Below are 16,447 nucleotides of genomic sequence, written 5' to 3' on the forward strand. Positions count from 1 at the left end.
TGTCACGTTCACAGGGATGTTTGTTCATTTGTGCTGGAATGGGCAGGGTACAGTTTGTGTTTAACTGCGTGTTATTTATTGCAGGGTAAACAACTGATTAGTTGAAATGCTGGTGCATCTGCATTGCCCCCATCTGCTGGAGGCTGCTGCTGTGCCTGTAAGATGTTAGCATCCCAAAATAGACACGGGAGACAATTAAGAGCATTAGAGAAGCAGCAAAAACATTGATGGAAAGTGCTTTTATCTCTGTGGCTTCCGAAGGAACACTGGAGAATGAGAACTAAAAGAAATGGCTAGTTCAGGGAGTGACAGGGAAATGTATTTGCTTGGAAAACCACTCCTTCCTCTGATGAAGGTTGATTTCATCATCAATTAATCCAACGTAAAGGCAGGTGGCTTTTGAAAGAGAAACATCTCCTACCCCTTCTTGGGTTACTGACCGTGCGGCCAAGCCAGGGCAGAAGACAGATTTGGCTGAAACGCACAGCAGCAGCAACAGAAAGATCAAGCTTCAGCCAGACCTGACGCGCCACAGGACTGTGCAAATCCAAGCGCTGGCACGAAGGACGGGGCGATACCATGCGTCTGAGGCTGGAGGAAGAGGTAGGTAGGGCTATTTCAAAAGCGACCTGCCTTCATATTAATTAAAATGATCATGAACTGCTCTGGGCTGTGCACGCATTAGCAACAGGACTTCAGATTTGATTGAAGTGCCAATGAGTTTAAAAAGCTCAAGTGCCATCACGTCCCTGCGTGACGTCAAGGAGCAGAGATGCTCGGCTGGACAAAACGCAGCGCTGGGTAAACTGCACCAAACTGCACCAGTGCGCTTGCCGCAGAGCTCCCTCCTTTTGCCGTCGTTTCCTCTAACGAGAAAGCTGTTCTGCTGAAAGCTGCCCAAGTACCACCCTCCCCCCGCACCAGCCCACCTCCAGATGCTGCCCAGAGCCTTTAATCCAGCCAAATGGCTGCGTGCACAAGGAAAGGAGCCAAGGCAGAGATGGTGGCATTTCAGCACCAGCCTGGCCATGTTTGGGAGGGTCTCAGCTGTGTCCCTAATTCTTCCCTCTCCAGCCATGCCTCTGCCAGCTTCAAACCCGTCTCTGACACGGGTCAGTTCACTGAGCTCTTGGCAAATGTGTGAGGACCAGACCCCTGCGATATGACTGGGAGCAGCCTGCTGTCAAATAGTCATAGTTACATCGCTACTAAAAAGAGAAGAGTCTGCCCCATGGCCCCCTAAAATCTGCCAGTGCCATCTCCCCCAGTGCTGCCACTGAACTCTGTGCCCACCACCGTGACATCAAGCCCATCCCATAGCGCACCACGTGCCGTGTCCCAGCCCCGGCCTCACAGCTAAGACCAGTCTGCACCGAGACTTGACTCCTCCTGGTAAACGGAGGGTGGGCACAGCCAGCTGCACCCAGCACCCTCCCTGCCAGCCCAGCAAGACGGCCCTAATCCCGCTGTCCCGGCTCTGCTCGCCCTGAACAGACGGGGACACTAATACTGCTCAGCGTCTTCAGGACCCTTTTTTCTGCTGAAGTGTGCAAGGAGGAGATTTGCCCTTCCCCAAGCTTAGTACTTTGGGGGCAAAAGCTATTAAATAGAAATTGCTCTGGGCTATAAAATGTAATGGCTTTTAAGCTGAGCACATTTGCTTTCATGAATTGGCTATTTTAAGACTGTGCTTTCCTGGATTTCCCTTGAAAGACCCATTGAAGCCACGTGCCACTGCTCTGAAAAATGAGTATTTATTGAGGAGGCTGCTCCCTCCTACCGACTCTCTGCTCCTTTACCCCATCTATTTTCTAGTTACTTATAGAAATCGGAGGCCAGGTGAGGCCCTTCCAGCCCCTCTGCAAGGTGCAGCTGGGAGATTTTTGTCCTTCCTATCTTGCGCAGAGTCCACAGCAGGAGCAATGGAGCTGGAGAGCATCTTTCAGACAGGCAGCCAGTTCCCATTCACAGATTAAGTGGTGGAGAAACTGCCACCTCCCTGGGGAATACAACCCAACCTTTAATTAACCTCACAGCTCCAAATGAGTCCCTGATTTTCCAGTTACTGCTAACGAAAGCTTTGCAGAGCTACTCAGCCTGACTCCCGCAGGGTTTAAATTTTGAACAACTGCGCCAGTCTGAGAATAAGCCCAGCTTTCCTCCTCTCTCCCCTTCCTTCTCCCACCCCAGAATGCATCCACAGGGCTGGAGGAGCCCCAGAGCCCCTGGCCCTGCCCCAGCCTGAGCACAGACCTCTCTGACTTCCGGGGCTCTGAGGGTGACACAGTGACACCCACGCTTCACCCCGTCTCCATCCTCACTGCCCGAGAGGATCGTGCCAAGCACATGGGAACCCTCCACATGGGATGTCTGTGCCTGTCCTGGAGGGGGTCAGAGGACAGCTGGGAGCTGGAGCAGCTTTGTAACGGTGGACATAGGTGAGGAAGATGTCCCCCGTTTCTCTGCTCTTGTTCTGCTCTCCCTCTGGGGACAGAGAGATCATCCGCGAGCTGCCAAAGAGGCTGTGGGCTCTTGTGCTTGAGATTCACTTTCCAGAAAGAGGAACAGCTCAGTGCCATCCTCTCCTTACTTACACTTCTTGTGAAACGGAGACCAAAGACAGACAGGGGCTAGCAACTCAACTGGGTTACTGCACTGGACCCAATCCTGCAGCTTCAGGGAGCTGGGAGCAAGTCAGCACCTGTGGAATCAGGCCCTGGGAGGAGAAGGCACCTCTGGATGGCAGTGTCTTTGCTAGGAGGCAGCGGAGAAGAAAAATGAAATCAACAGCGATTTCAATTCCTTAATCCTAACAATGAGGGCTGGGGCAGGAGGCAGGGACAAAGGAAATGCTGGACTGCCTTGCTTGTAAGCAGTTAGAAATTCATACTGCTCTGATCAGACAAGTTGGACCTGATTATTGCAGTCTACAATTAACCTCTGCTTTGCAGGATTCATCTTGAGATCCAAGATTTACAAGAGGTGATGGTGACACTTAGATAGGCAGACACACATCATCCGTGAGTGGCACCATCAAACACGGCTTTGTCTCATTTCCGAGTATCCTTCAAGCATCCCATAACACAATCATTTTTCACATGGCAGGTCCTGATCAGCCTCAAACTGGCTATTTTTGGTGTAAGTTCACCCACCAATCCATGGAGAGCTGATGGGACAGGGGGTCTGGTCTAGTGTCACTGCCTTTGGTCATGAAGCCAAAGAAATGTGTGTCCCACGGTTCAGGGTGCCTGCGACAGACTCAATCTGGGAACACTACAGCTGTGCTCTTCTAGACAAGTACCATTCCCAGAGGGATGTGGCTTTTGGGCTAGATTCACAGCTACCAGAGGTCCTCTCTCCCAACGCAGTACTAGCAGCTCTCAGCTCCACCACTCGCTGTGTGTGCTCAACCCGCTGAGCCCTGTGATTTCCTCCCAGAGAAGGAGGGAATGCACTCCGCATCACGGAGCTGCGCTGCAGGGCACAAGCCTGCAGCTCTTCTCAGCCTCCTCCCAACCAAGAGCTCTGTTATGACAGAGGGATTTCCGAGGCTCCCCCCACATCCATGTCTAGCCTCTCTAAAGTCTGTGTGAGGATTTCTCCAAGGCTGAACATGCACAATGTGAGTACACCGACTCCTCCTGCACTGAAGCACAGATTTTTGCAGACCCAAGGCCCGTAAGGAAAATTCTCCCCCATCCCTGAGGATGCGTGATGGAATGTGACCAGCCTACTGGTATTTAGCCAGGGTGCCCATACAGCAAGACAGCACAGCAGCAGGTAGAGCAGGCAGCAAGGCAGGAAGGGCAGTCTGGGGTCCATCAGGCATCAACGCTGCCGGTCCTTCTAAAACCCCAGCCCTGAGTTGTCAGTGGCACTCAGGGCTTTAGTGCAAGCAGGACAGTGGTACCAGCTGGGTTCGGTTCAAGGCTGAGTCCTGTCTGCACTGCAGCACCAAGGCCTGCAGCCGTGCTGCCGAGCTGGGGAAAGGGACTCTGGAATGGCTCAGCAGAGCCAGAGGAAGAAAAGGCAGAGATGGGTGAAATGAGGCGGCTGTTCACGTGGCTGAGTCGCATGCTGGCCCCTGGACAGCCTGTACCCCGCCTCCCACCCGACGCACATTCGCACGCACTCTCAACCCGTCGACTATGGCAACCACAGTACTCGAACTCCCCGTCTCGCTGACAGCCCCTACCTCCATCAGGTCTATTAGCCACAAGAGCCGCTCCTGGGGACGTGCGAGGGGAAAAGCAGATTAAAACAAGCATAAAAGCGAAACATAACGTCAGGGAGGATGCAGAACAAATGAGTGAGACAAGCAAATCCCGGCACGATGCATCCCTCCTCCCCCAAAACCCGCCCTGCAGAATCCACATCCAGCGCTGAATGTGAAGGCTGAAATGAGCCCCTCCTGCGAGAGGGGCAGGGGAGGGCAACAGCAGCGGGGGCTTAGGGCAGAACAGGGCAGAGGAAACAGTCTGGGAGCTCTGCCGCTCTTCTCTCTCTCTCCTGCTAGCTGAGATAAGCACCCATCCACCATGAGCTGGTGCTCTTTGCTTGGCAGCTGTTTTAGCAAGCAGTGGTGGTAAACATCTCAAGTGTCAGTGTTCCCACCACCACCCGAGGCAGAGCACAGAGGGGTGTATGTTCTCACACCCATGGAAAGAGGTGCCACACTGCCAGGGAGGACCTGCAGTGTGACCGAGGGACACAGGTTCTTGAAGGAAACCCTTAAAACAAGGCCCACCAGACGGTGCCCGCTCTCTTCTCTATGCCAGAACGGCACCCCAGTCTCCCTCGCCGACCTCCAGGCCCGTGTGCCAGGTGGGGCTGGGCCATCGCTCACACACCAGGCCAAGCAGCCACGCTTGGCACGTGGTGTCACAGAGCAGGAGGGAGAGCACGGCACACCCAAGGCAAGTGGTACAGCCCCAGGCACGGGGAGAGCATGGGAACAGAGTGTCATGCTCAGCGCACAAGTCCTGGCAGACCTGTGTTAGCTCTCTGATACTTCAGAAAGATTTTCCCAGCAGGCCTTCGGAGAGCAGCATAAAACTCGCTTTGTTTATCCTGGTCCAGAAAGGATCTCACTGTAATCCCTCCTGAACAGAGCAGACGGCTTTCCTACAGGTATTTGTGAAGTCAAGGGGACAAAAGCACAGCTCTGATGTGCTGAAACTCTCCGAGGCCTCTTGGGAGGCTGGACCAAACTGCGTAAGCAGGACCAAACTGCGTAAGCAGGCACAGCCCCAGGAAAGCCCCCCTGCCTCTCTCCCCTGCCGGCTGTGTTGCCTGCACCCCCCACAGCACAATCCCACTCGCCCCGGCCGTGGGCTGGTTTGCTTGCTGTTGAACTAGCAGAAAGCCCATTGTCATCCATTCTTTTCATGAAGGTTTTAATTTCCAAGGTTGCTAATGCATTTAAGATGAAAGGCATTTTATGGCTAGGAAATTAATTTTGGGGCTGTGTGCCTGCACACTCCGAGGTGATTACGATAACTTAATTAGACAGTGCATGCAATGAAGGCCTGGCAGAGATGTGGGAGCGCTGCTGCTTAATGCTGGAGAGTGGGCAGGGGCCGGGACAGGATGCAGCTGGCCTGGCCGCTGCGGTCCCTGCTGGGATGGGGAGCGGGCAGTCAGTGTCTTTAAGGAGGTGATTTAAAAGCGACAGCCAGAACTGGTGAAAAGCGGCAGGCATGGTGTGGCAGCGACAAGTCACTGAAACTTCTGTGTGTATGCAGCTTGCATTGCACAGCGGAGGTCCTGGAAGGGAAGCAGACCTCCTCCCTTGCTGGGGACAAAGTGACACTTAGCAGCAGGCTCAGCCCCCATGCAGACAATAGCGGCATCTCAGTCTCAGGGGCACAGAGATACCAGGCACGTGTCACAGCATCACCTTATTGCACCTACAAATCATGTTGTTGCACCCAGTCCACAAGGAAGAAAAAAAGAGCTTTGGGGGAATCCACCGGGGAAGCAGATTGAACAGGGTTTCCTGTGGGGTGAAATGCCTTTATAGCACTCCAGGGAAGCGAGTTTTTCGTAGGGCTGCCAGGAGCAGGTGTTGAAAGAAAAAGGAACAGCCAGGAGGGACTTACCCGGGCTGAGCTGACAGTTGTGGCAGTGAAGTGGCTGCTGGAGGAAGAGACGGTGTCGCTGTAGGACATCATAGAGTAGGAGTCGGTGCCAATGCTGGGCCCCGAGGGTTGTCGAGCCTTCATGGACTCAATCTCTCTCTTCAGCACCAGGTTGTCAAAGCGGTCGAGGTCTTGCGGGGAGATCACACCCCGCACCTCTGAAAGCAGTGAGAACTGGGCCAGGCAGACAAACAACCAAAGAGAGGTTGGAGCACGACCATATTCCTGGGTAGGTGAAGACCCATCCTCCCACACTGTTCAACAGTGGTAATGAGATGTACTGGCAGGTAATGCACGAGGAGGTTTGGTTCTAAACTTTACCAGAAGCTCCTCTGCCACTGAACGCCAGCCTGTACCCCTCATAATGTCCTATATCTAGATTTTGCTTTCATACCCTCACCCCTGATCCTGAGCAGATAACCTTCGAAGCACTGAGCCACACTGTGACAATGGCTCTGCTCAGTCCACGGGGTAGAAGAAACTGTCCCTGACCTTGGTGTGGGCCTCACCTTAGCATGTGTGTTGAGAAGCTCGAAGAGCGCCATGACCAGAGCATCCACGGAGATGTTGCCTTCCTTATACTCATCAAGGTAGTACCCCATGGTGGCCCGCTCCTGTTCATTCAGCAGGTGCCGTGCCTGTTCTTCCAGCATGACTCGGGTCTGGTTCACCATGCTGCTCAGCGTTACCTGGGAGCCAGCCAGGCCCCGGTAAAACACAGGCTGCAGAAGAAGACAGGAGATAGGCTTTGGCCTGGCATGCCAAGGAATCAGCTGCTGAAAGGAGGGCAGCTGTCCCTCTGCTGAGACAGCTGGGCAGCATAGGCAGGACCGAGAACTGCCCCCTTGCTCTGGGCTCTGCCTGCCAGCCCAAGCTGCCTGCGTTTCAGACCAGTGCTCTCACCCAACTACCTGTGGCAAAGCTGGAAAGTGGGACTGGAAGGGGGATGCCAAGAATGACTGGAGGCAGGTACCCCCAAGGATTCACCAGCATGGCCACTCAGTGTCAACTACTTGTCTGAGTAACTCCAGAGCCATGAGTTTATGCAGCACCAGTTGAATAAACAAACCAGCTTCCCAGCTCTGCTCAGCAAGCGTGGACGCTGTCCCTTGACCAGCTGTTGATTTAATAGCAGGCTGTATTCCTTCCTGGCAGAGCTGGGGGAATTGGGGCTACGAGAGAGAGGCAAGCTTCCCATCTTGTGTGAAAGGCATATCTGCCCCCGCTGCAAGCTCGAAGCAGACCCTGGTGAAGAAAGAGCCACTGGCAACCAAAGGAGTCCCAGGGAGAGACGTGCCTGGCTGCAGATGAAAGGCTGTTTTCTTTGAGAGGGATTTCTGAGAGCAGGTCCTTGCTGTTCCCCTCCCTGGCAGTGTTGGCACAGTCAGCGTAGGGATATGGAGCCAGACAAGACCCTGACTATCCCGCGGAACACTGAAAGGCGTTGAGGCTGGGGAGCACGTTTTGCCAGCAAACAGCGCAAAGCTGTCATCAGCGAGAGCCACCTGTGAAACCTTGCCGCTTCATTTCCATTTAAAAGAAATGTGCTTTGCGAAGAGGTGTTCGGAGAAGATGCAGTCACAGCTGGGTAAGGCCCTGCCGCTGCTGCAGCCCTGCCACCGACTGGTGTGCTGGAGAGGGCTGGCTCAGCTCTGCTTCAGGGTGGGAAAGATCCCAGGAGCTGTCAGGGCCCAGAGACAGCCACCATGTGGAAGGCATCACGGTCACCTCTGCAGGGTGGAGGGGGTCCCCACGGTCCTTGCCCGGGTGTGATCACTGCCCCTTGCCCATTGACATGAACATTCCCAGGCTAGGAGGCACCAATGTGCTGCAGAACTGACCCACCAGCAGCACTATTTGTAGAAACACGGCTGGCAAAGCGAGACGGGCAGGAGAAAGGCTAGAGCCAGTTAAAACCCACCAGTCCTCATAAAACTAACGTCCCTTTTATGATCAGGAGCACAAAGCCCCCCCTCCCACGGAACACAGGAGACAACGATGGTGATTTTTTCACAAGGCATCAGGAAGGCCTGATATCTCTTACCCTGGCTGTCGCCTCCGCAGCATGATTGCCCACTGCCCTGCAAGGAGGGAGAAGATCAGTTAGCACTAAGCGCCATGTGCCCATCACTCATCACCTGAGGCCTGGCACGAGATCTGTTATGTACTCTCCTCTCTCTGCCTGTAAGCTAAAAGCTTCTGGCCTGAGAGAACAGGGAAGGGGCAGCAGCACGTTGTCTTCTAAGACAGAGATGCTGTCTTCTAAGCACACCAGATATGGGGGCACACACCTAAGCACCAGGGGTGCTCCCATAGACAGGTTGCCGATGCACATCGCAGTGCATCAGGCTGCCACCATTTCACATGCTGCCGCTCCACACCCATCCCGGGTGACTGTATGTACCCTGCGGGAGCTCTGGGTTGGCAGCCCTACACAGCAAGCTTGCATGGGGTGTACCAAGCACATACCCTGCTGAGTTGACGAGGGTCTCTCCGATCTGGGAGCTTGCTATCCACCTGGTCTCGTCCACAGTGGTGCGAGCGTGGGGCAGCCTCCCGATGTCTTTCACTGTCATGATGAGGTGGCGGGAAGACTTGAGCAGCTTCACGGCCTCGTCGTGGGGGATGCTGAGGAAGCTCCTGCCATTCACCTCCAGGATCTGGTCTCCTACCTGCGGAGTCATGGGGACTTTCCTGTTACGAATACGCCTTCTTCTCCCACCAGGGAGGAGCTACTCAGTCTACCCCACCACCAAACTAGGACTACAGCAGTTGGAGGCACCAAGAAAGACGAGGGAGAGGGGCCAAGTGGTGGTGGCTGGAGATCAAGCACTCAAGCCAACAGCCAGCAATGGACCAGGATGTGAAGCCTGGAGGAGCCTGTTTAGGATCCCAAGTCAGACCAATCTGTCCAGTTCCCTCGATTAACTAGATTTGCAGACCCGCTTGGTTAGAAACAACCTGCAAAGAATATCAAGACCTCCAGCCCCAATCCCTCCTACTGATCTGGGAGGCCAGGAACCGTCTGCGGAAGCCCCAAACCTCAGATCTCTGTGTGCAGCAGGGAGGGTTCAACTCAAGTGTCTCACCACAGTCTCCAACGCTCTGTAAACTGTAGGATCCGAGACAGCTGTATTTCATCTCTCCTCTCCTCCTATTTCCTCCCCAGCTGCTCCTGAGAGCTTTCATTTTGTGGCCAGGGCCTTTGCTGTAATCAGGAGCTTCCCTGACAGCCTGGCCATGTTCAAGACACAACACTCATCTGTTATCCCTCCCTTCATCCCAGCTCCCCTTTCTCTTTGCTTCTAAGGCATTCAGTGCCACTCCTCCTCACTCCCATATCACAATTCACCCTGTTTCTGATAAGCCACCTCTTTGAAACTGCTCTTTCATATCTTTGCTTAACCATAGGCTTCTGTTCAGCTCTGTCAAAACAGTGTCTTATTTTCTGCAAGCAGAATGAGACATTCCTTTAAATAACTCGCCTCCATCTTGGAGGAGAAGAGGAGAAAAGAGGGAGCAAGAAGAATTTCTAAGGCTAAAAAAATAAAATGGAGAATTGATATGATCCTTTCAGCTCAGTCCTTCTCATTCTGCCGCTGCGTCAAGGAAGCCTCAGAGGACCGGGATTAATTCTCCAGATTCTTAAAATCATTTCCTCCAGTAAGAAGCCATGATTAACCACTGCCAAGTCTATGTGGTGGGCTGTGACCCTGCTGTCACCCACGCTTCCACTAGTGCTACCCTGAACTTTGCTGGGGTGAAATAGTGGACATCGGGACTATCACCAGCAAAGCTGAGCTGAGCATAAAGCACGAGTGATCCAGTGACTGCTCCGGCAGGGAGGGGAAGCCAGCTGCTGGTCCGAGGAGGCAGCAGCTGATCCAGAAATCGCAGTACAGCCCCTGCACTTGGACATCGCCTCTGTTTTATGCTACAGCCATGCTGAAGCTCACAAGAGCACAGGGCCAGGGCTTGCATCAGCTACTCTCCAGACACAGCATTGCCAGCCTAGATGGAAGAAGGCTGCAGCAGTAGGACTGACACACATATGGGCAACCTGCACACTCACGCACACACTCCCACTCGATTTCTGGTAGCCTGTGGCATTCAGATGGTCGGTCCAACAACCATTGAGGCTTCAGGGCTAACAGGATGCCTGCCAAGGCATCCACTGCTCTCACTTTGTCTTCCTGGGACAACGTTTCCCTTCCACTACTGCATCCAGTGAAGGGCTGGTGGGAACTGAGGGCAGAGTGGCCATGCCGCAGTGTCAGACACAGTGCTGATAAAACTCAACCGTGGCTTCTCCAGGCATCCCCATAAGGACGTCCTCGGCAGAGAGAGCACAAGAACAGGGAAGAAAAGACAGAGAGAAATCCTGCTGCTTGGGCCAGAAGAGACCCCTGATCACACCCCTGGCTGTCTTGAGGTCTGTGTTGTGATGGACACCATGCAGACCACCTGAGAGGTGATCTTTATGAGAAATCAAGTAGAGAGAAGGAAAAGAGCAAGCTGGTGGAGAGCCCCTGGGTGGCAGGAGCGAACATGACTTCGCAGGGCTCTGTCACAGGTGATAGGGGCAGCAGGACCCTGGTTCTGTGCTTATCTCATGAGCCACTGACCCACCTCGGGCTGTCTGAAACTGATGCTTTGTATATCCTTTTATTATTATTATTACTATTTTCCTTTATTTCAATTATTAAACTGTTCTTATCTCAACCCATGAGATTTCTCACTTTTACTCTTCCAAGTCTCTCCCCCATCCCACCGGGGCTGGGGGGCAGCGAGCGAGCGGCTGTGTGGCACTCAGTTGCCAGCTGAGGTTAAACCACAACACTCAGTTAATGGATCTGACTGAAATTCATGGCTGCTTCTTGCAGGGCTGGCTTTCAGCTGGTTCAGCTCTCTCATCCGACTCCCCACATGCTTACAGGATCAGGCAGCTGCTGTGGGGTGGCAGGAAGCCCCAGGACTGTCTTGGACTGGTGGCTGGCCATCATGACAGCTGAGAGGTGGCATGGCCTCAGAGCAGCACAAAGCTCCAGGAGCATTTCACTCACTCCAGCCTGCTTTCCAGGGGAGGGCAGAAGAAATCCCCCAAATGCACTGTATGGCATTTGTGCAAATAGGTATTTGCTCAGGCTATTTAAGGGATTGCAGAGGCAGAGTTTCTGCGTGCCAAGGCAGCACGGCAGCTTCCCTCCCTGCCCACCGCAGGGCCATGGAGGGTCATGCATGGAGACCTTTGTGCTCCTCTGGCCTTGCAAAAATAGATGCAGAGGGAGAGATGGCGCAGGATCTCCCTGAGAAGCAATAAAGAGATGCAAAGGAGTGGGAGAACCTGAGGGTTACTGAACATCCAGAAGGTGGGGAAGAAAATCCTAAGATGCCTGCAGCAGCAGTGTGAGAGTGAGCCCAGGAGAGAGTCAAGATTTAGACTGGATATTAGGAAAGGTTTAGATTGGATATTAGGAAAAGTTTCTTCACCGAAAGGGTTGTCAAGCACTGGAACAGGCTGCCCAGGGAAGTGGTTCAGTCACAATCCCTGGAAGTATTTAAAAGACGTGTAGTTGTGGCGCTTAGAGACATGGATTAGTGGTGGACTTGGCAGTGCTAGGTTAACGGTTGGACTCTATCTTAAAAGTCTTTTCCAACCAAAATGATTCTATGATTCTATAAGATCTACCAGCAACAACACTCGACTGTTTGGGTTAGTTCAGACTAGAGGTGTCAGAAGAGGCTGGTAAAGGTGCTTTGAAGAACCAGGCAGGACTTTGCAACTGTCCAAGACGTGACTGATGACTCTTGAATGAACAGAGCAGACATAGACGAAAGACTATAACCAACAGCTCGTGGACCACTTTGCTCAGTGTGCAGCTGTGATTTGCCGTCTTCTTAACCGTTAAGAGCTTGCCATCTCCTTAACCGCTGTTAACGGGGCAGCTGCACAGTTAATAAGGCACAAAAGATGATGTAGGTAAGAGAGAAACCCACAGTCCTGTGGTCAGCCAAGAAGGGAGCCAATGCCTTCAACATTTCTCAAAATGATCAAGTAAGCCTGCAACAAAAACATGTGATGGGAAACCGTGGTAAGAAACATATCAAGAATTGCTCAAACTAGTGTAATGGCAATATCCAAGTGAACGTGCGACATTGCTGTGAGTGCATTCCCTGGGTACATCTCTGCCTGCCCAGCAAGGAGACACAGAGAGGAAAGTTCTAGAGAAGGGAAACAGAAATAATTAGTGGCAGATGAAGGTGCCTGTGAAAGGACAGATCGAAAAGATTAAGCCTGTTAAATTTAGAAAAGAGATAATGTGTGGGGAGCTTGATGGAGCTATACAAAATAATGTGGGCAATAATGAGAAGCCAGAGAAGGGCTCCTGTTTACCCTTTCCCCTGATGAAAGGACAGAGGATGCTCGGTGAGGCTGGAAGGATGCTCTGGGTGGCATCAATAGGAGAAAAGGAGCTGGAGCAAAAGCACCAGACACAGCTCGGATGCAGCAGAGCTCAGTTCTGCGTTCAGCTCCATCCAGTGACCTCAAGCAATTTGCCTCATTCTTCTGGGGACAGTTCCTTCCTCTGTGACACACAGAGGGGCTGGTGAATAGCAAGGGCTGTGGCAGCACAGGAGAGCCCAGTCCCCACCAACACCACTGCCAGGGCCCCTGAGTTTTGTCCTCACATGGGTCAGCCAATGCCCTCTGCTTGCCGTCTTCTTAACCGCTGTTAATTGGGCAGCTGCACAGTTAATAAGGCAAAAAAGATGATGTAGGTAAGAGAGAGAAACCCACAGTCCTGTGGTCAGCCAAGAAGGGAGCCAACGCCTTCAAGCTGGGCTGATGCAAGCCTGCAGCTCAAAGGGAAGAGGGAGCACATGACAGATGCACTTCAACAGCCACTGCAAGGCCCTGGTGCTGGCACAGGCCGGGTCCTGCTGCACCACCTTTTGGTTTGGCTCCAGTAAGATGCTCAAAGCAGCAGGTGCTGCAAACAGAGCCACCTGCTCTTGGCTGGCCTTTCCCTGTGGAAGGACGAGAGACAGCACTGGGCACAGGTCAGACTTGGCAGGTCACGACCAGGGGGATGGTGGCCCTTTGTACCGGATGGCTGGAGAGGAGAGAGTACAGAGCAGAGCTGTGTCAGGGTAGGATACTCACACCCACCCCAGCAGACTGCGGAGCACAGATCGGTTCCCAAAATCATATGCTAGGGATGTGAAACTTCCCTGGTTTGAAAGAAAGACAGCCTGGAGCCAAGCTCACCTCTGTGCACCAGCTGCAGAAAGAGAGCCAGAGGCAGCTAGCTCCGCCTGAGCTGATCCACAGAGACCAAGAAAGGGGAAGGAAGGGAGGGAGGGAGGGAGCCCAAGGGAAGGCAAACGACACAAATGACCATATTCCCAACCATCAGACTCCACAAATACCTCAAGTTCCCTTCGAGCTCTGTCAGCTTTAAACCAACAATCAGAAAATTGCTGACCGCCAACGTAACAGGGAGGGAAAATTATGCCAAGTGCCTAAACCAAGAGAAACACACGTTCAGGTGTAATGAGTATCATCTCTCAGGTCTCTCTAATCCACTGGGCAATCCACTGGAGTGGATTTTGCTGCTAATATAAGGAGCACCAGGCACACTGCAGCACCGAAACAATGAAAATCTGAATTCATTTAGATAGCTTTATTGCAATTATGAATCTTTAATAGTTTTCCATATCAGGGATTAAACTTTCATGGTTTTTTGTTCAAGACAGTTATACAGATTTAATAACCTTTCTTTAGTTTCTCCTTTCAAGAGTGGACCAAAAGGAATCTGGCAAGCCCTCACGCATCAGGGAGACCAGAGGGACCCTGGACATGCTATTTCACCTGTCTGTATCTGTCCTTCACCACTGCCTCAACATTTATTCGAAGTCCTTGATGGCGCTCTGGTCTCTTGTGCTCCGTTAGCACAGTGCCCAGCACAAGACCACCCCTATCTGGTGCTGCCAGAATATTAACACTGGGTGAGAACCACCAGCCACAAAATAGATAAGTTTGAGCACCTCGTGCAGGGGGAAAGAGAGACCTTGCAAAAATAATTGCTGGTGAAGGGCAGATAAGGGAATCGTTGCACAGCCCCAGTGCCTGCAGATCAGCCTATCTTGATGATAGACTCCTCCTAGAGCTGGAAAGGATTTTTTGCTAATTAACACAGATAATAATTATTTTTTTTTCCCCAAAGTCAAGGACAACTGGGAAGGTCACAGAAGACTGCAGAGATGCAAAAGAATCATCTATTAAAACAAATGTTGACTCTGGCAAATTATTTGCTGTATGCACAGCTCCAAACCAGCACAGAATAAAAGAAGTAATAAGACGACACAATAAAGTTATAATAAAACACAGAAAAGTAGATGCCCTGGATATTTCAGGAACAAGTTTTCAGTTGTGCTCAGCTAATGGTGGGTGGACACAGCAGGACCTGCCAAGTGCCTGATCACTTCAGAAAATGGCATTATTCTCATTTCCTAGGGAAAAATCTACCCCAAAATCCAGGGGCTGAACATAACATGCAAAAGGTGGCAGACTGCAGACAAGAAGCAGAGTTCAGAAATAACGCCACCTCGACGACAGGCTTAGCTCCTTCTCTTTCTGGAGACAGAGAAAATAACATGGGAAAGGGAGGTGCAGTCAAGAGAAACTTAATGGGCTTAAGACAAGGGTTCTGAGCACCTAAAGTCTCTTAAAAATAATCAAAATTGGCTCTGGGAGAAATTCAGTCACACAGACGGAAAAATAGGTGAGAGATTTTAAACATGAGTTAATGTTAAATGACACCAAATTGAGCTGGGAATAACAGGGCTAATAGGATGCCAAATGGTTTGGCACTAGTACTAGTCTTATTTAATGCCACAAATGTGCTAGAAGAGAGGTTAAATTACACTCGTGGATACCACTAAAGTAGGAGGAGTCTCTCTCTAGCACAAATAATTACCAAAAGCAGACCTTAAGAAATTAAAAATATGGGCAGGAAAAAGTATGAATCTATTTGGAAATGACCAAATTAAGACTCGCAGAAAAATAACGAGGTACTCAGCTTCCCCAGGAGGGAAACAGGTCAGGGCAGACGATCCACGGCCAGTGAGGTCAACACAGCCTGTTGAAAGGACCACAGACAGATTTGGGAGCAAGGCAAGGGAACAGTAGGTGCCAAGCGCTGTCTGACAACACGTTCTTTTCCCCAAACACCTTGCGATACAAATATGAGGAACAAAGCAGATACAGACTGGAAATTAAAGCATACAAGGAGAGAAGATTGTCTCTTGGGGTAGGCAGTTATTTTGGCACTGCTGCAGGGAGGTTTCTGGTAGCCTCCTAGAAGAGGAGCAATTTAAGCGACAGTATCTGTCCCTCTGAAGGTGACATGATTTGAAGGACCACTCCACACTGCCTCCAGTGGAAAGGTTACATCTTGCACACCACAACCACCCACCTCATCATCGAATTTCTCACTATACAGCTTATTCCCCAGACTCCGAGGCAGCCATGAGGCTCTTTTTTTATCTTCTCTTTTTCAGTATGTTTGTCTACGTGCAGACCTCCAAATACAAGCCAGTTTTCAAACGGCAGCTTCGTGACTGCCACCGATGATGTAAAATCATTCACCTCTTCCTACTTACAGTCTCTCCTTTTCTCTCCTTCTTTTGTGTATGGATATACATGGATCGTGGTAGCCTCTTTTTACCCCAGCCTTTGTGCTGGGAACTCAATACTGAGTTGTTTGTCCAATGAAAGCTAGCTGAAATCTGCTATTTCTGATGTAAAGGTCTGTTGTGAGAAACTATTCAACACTGAATGGTGTTGAACAGGGCTCGGTAGGCACGGGCCAGGCCCCAGCACGTTGCAGTGATGTGTGTCTCTCTGGAGTTGCCAGGGTGACAGCATACTTTTTCCAAATATTCTACTAATTTTCCAGGATTCTGCACTTGTTCAGGGGTGAAGTTCCAAAACACTGGGGGTACCCATTGGCCTAGGTACTTGCCCATGCTATCCCACACACCCTGCCACTCATAACTATCCACCCTTGGGGCAGATCTCTGGATGATATTCTTAAATTGCTTATTAACCTTAGACAAAACCAAAACAATATTCCCAAGAGATACCAATAGATGTATCTTAACTACCCAAGGATGTTCAAGGTACTGAAAAGTTACTGTAATGAAGGAGGAAACATCATAGAAGAAGGTAGCGACGCTGCCATTCTGTATTTCCTCCATGAAAAACCTCTCAGAGGAAGGACTGTAATTGCTAATTGTCTCCA

General features: G+C 51.4%; 1 protein-coding gene across 1 annotated transcript in view; it reads right to left on the minus strand.

Moving 5' to 3' along the window:
* DFNB31 (deafness, autosomal recessive 31) overlaps positions 1-16,447 on the minus strand; it is an 84,895-nt gene that overhangs the window by 6,075 nt on the left and 62,373 nt on the right. The window contains exons 4-8 of the mRNA XM_009319428.1: positions 8,610-8,812; positions 8,185-8,221; positions 6,650-6,862; positions 6,102-6,314; positions 4,196-4,228 (exon numbers count right to left, since the gene is read on the minus strand). Coding sequence (XP_009317703.1) covers positions 4,196-4,228; positions 6,102-6,314; positions 6,650-6,862; positions 8,185-8,221; positions 8,610-8,812 — 699 coding nt within the window. The remainder of the gene's footprint in view (positions 1-4,195; positions 4,229-6,101; positions 6,315-6,649; positions 6,863-8,184; positions 8,222-8,609; positions 8,813-16,447) is intronic.

Source organism: Pygoscelis adeliae, unplaced genomic scaffold (genome assembly GCF_000699105.1).
Source record: "Pygoscelis adeliae isolate BGI_AS28 unplaced genomic scaffold, ASM69910v1 Scaffold270, whole genome shotgun sequence".
Lineage (NCBI taxonomy): Eukaryota > Metazoa > Chordata > Aves > Sphenisciformes > Spheniscidae > Pygoscelis > Pygoscelis adeliae.